Genomic DNA, 425 nt, shown 5'->3' on the forward strand with positions numbered 1-425 from the left:
CTAATGGGTCGTGTGTTTATTTGGAGCGATCTTTATATTTACAAACTTATCAAACGTCCACTTATATTCCAATCCTATCTCATTTTTACATTCATGGCAAACAGTTCATATAACAATTTGCTAAAATATCCCCACCGGATCCTGCCGAGCTGGAGGCCATGCACACGTACGGCCCCTCATCGTCATGCACCGCACTGGCCACGTGCAGAGCATGATCCTCGTCCTCCCTCACGCGCGTGTACGACCTGCCGATCTGGACGTCGTACCTCCGCCACGACACCTGCGGCTCGGGGAATCCCCTCGCCACGCACGACACCGTCACGTTGTCTCCGGCGCTGAAGGGTGCCACTTCCGGCACCACGGTCACCTGCGGCGGAGACTGAACCGACACGTGCACTTCGCGTGACGAGCGGCCGCCTGTTTGC

At 56.0% G+C, this 425-nt stretch overlaps 1 protein-coding gene across 1 annotated transcript in view; it reads right to left on the reverse strand.

Annotated features, from left to right (window-relative positions):
- LOC119594793 (hemicentin-1-like) overlaps nt 1-425 on the reverse strand; it is a gene marked incomplete at its 3' end in the record, with an annotated part of 75,652 nt that overhangs the window by 17,917 nt on the left and 57,310 nt on the right. Inside the window, exon 14 of the mRNA XM_037943882.1 lies at nt 136-417. Coding sequence (XP_037799810.1) covers nt 136-417 — 282 coding nt within the window. The remainder of the gene's footprint in view (nt 1-135; nt 418-425) is intronic.

The sequence above is a fragment of the Penaeus monodon genome, chromosome 34 (genome assembly GCF_015228065.2).
Source record: "Penaeus monodon isolate SGIC_2016 chromosome 34, NSTDA_Pmon_1, whole genome shotgun sequence".
Lineage (NCBI taxonomy): Eukaryota > Metazoa > Arthropoda > Malacostraca > Decapoda > Penaeidae > Penaeus > Penaeus monodon.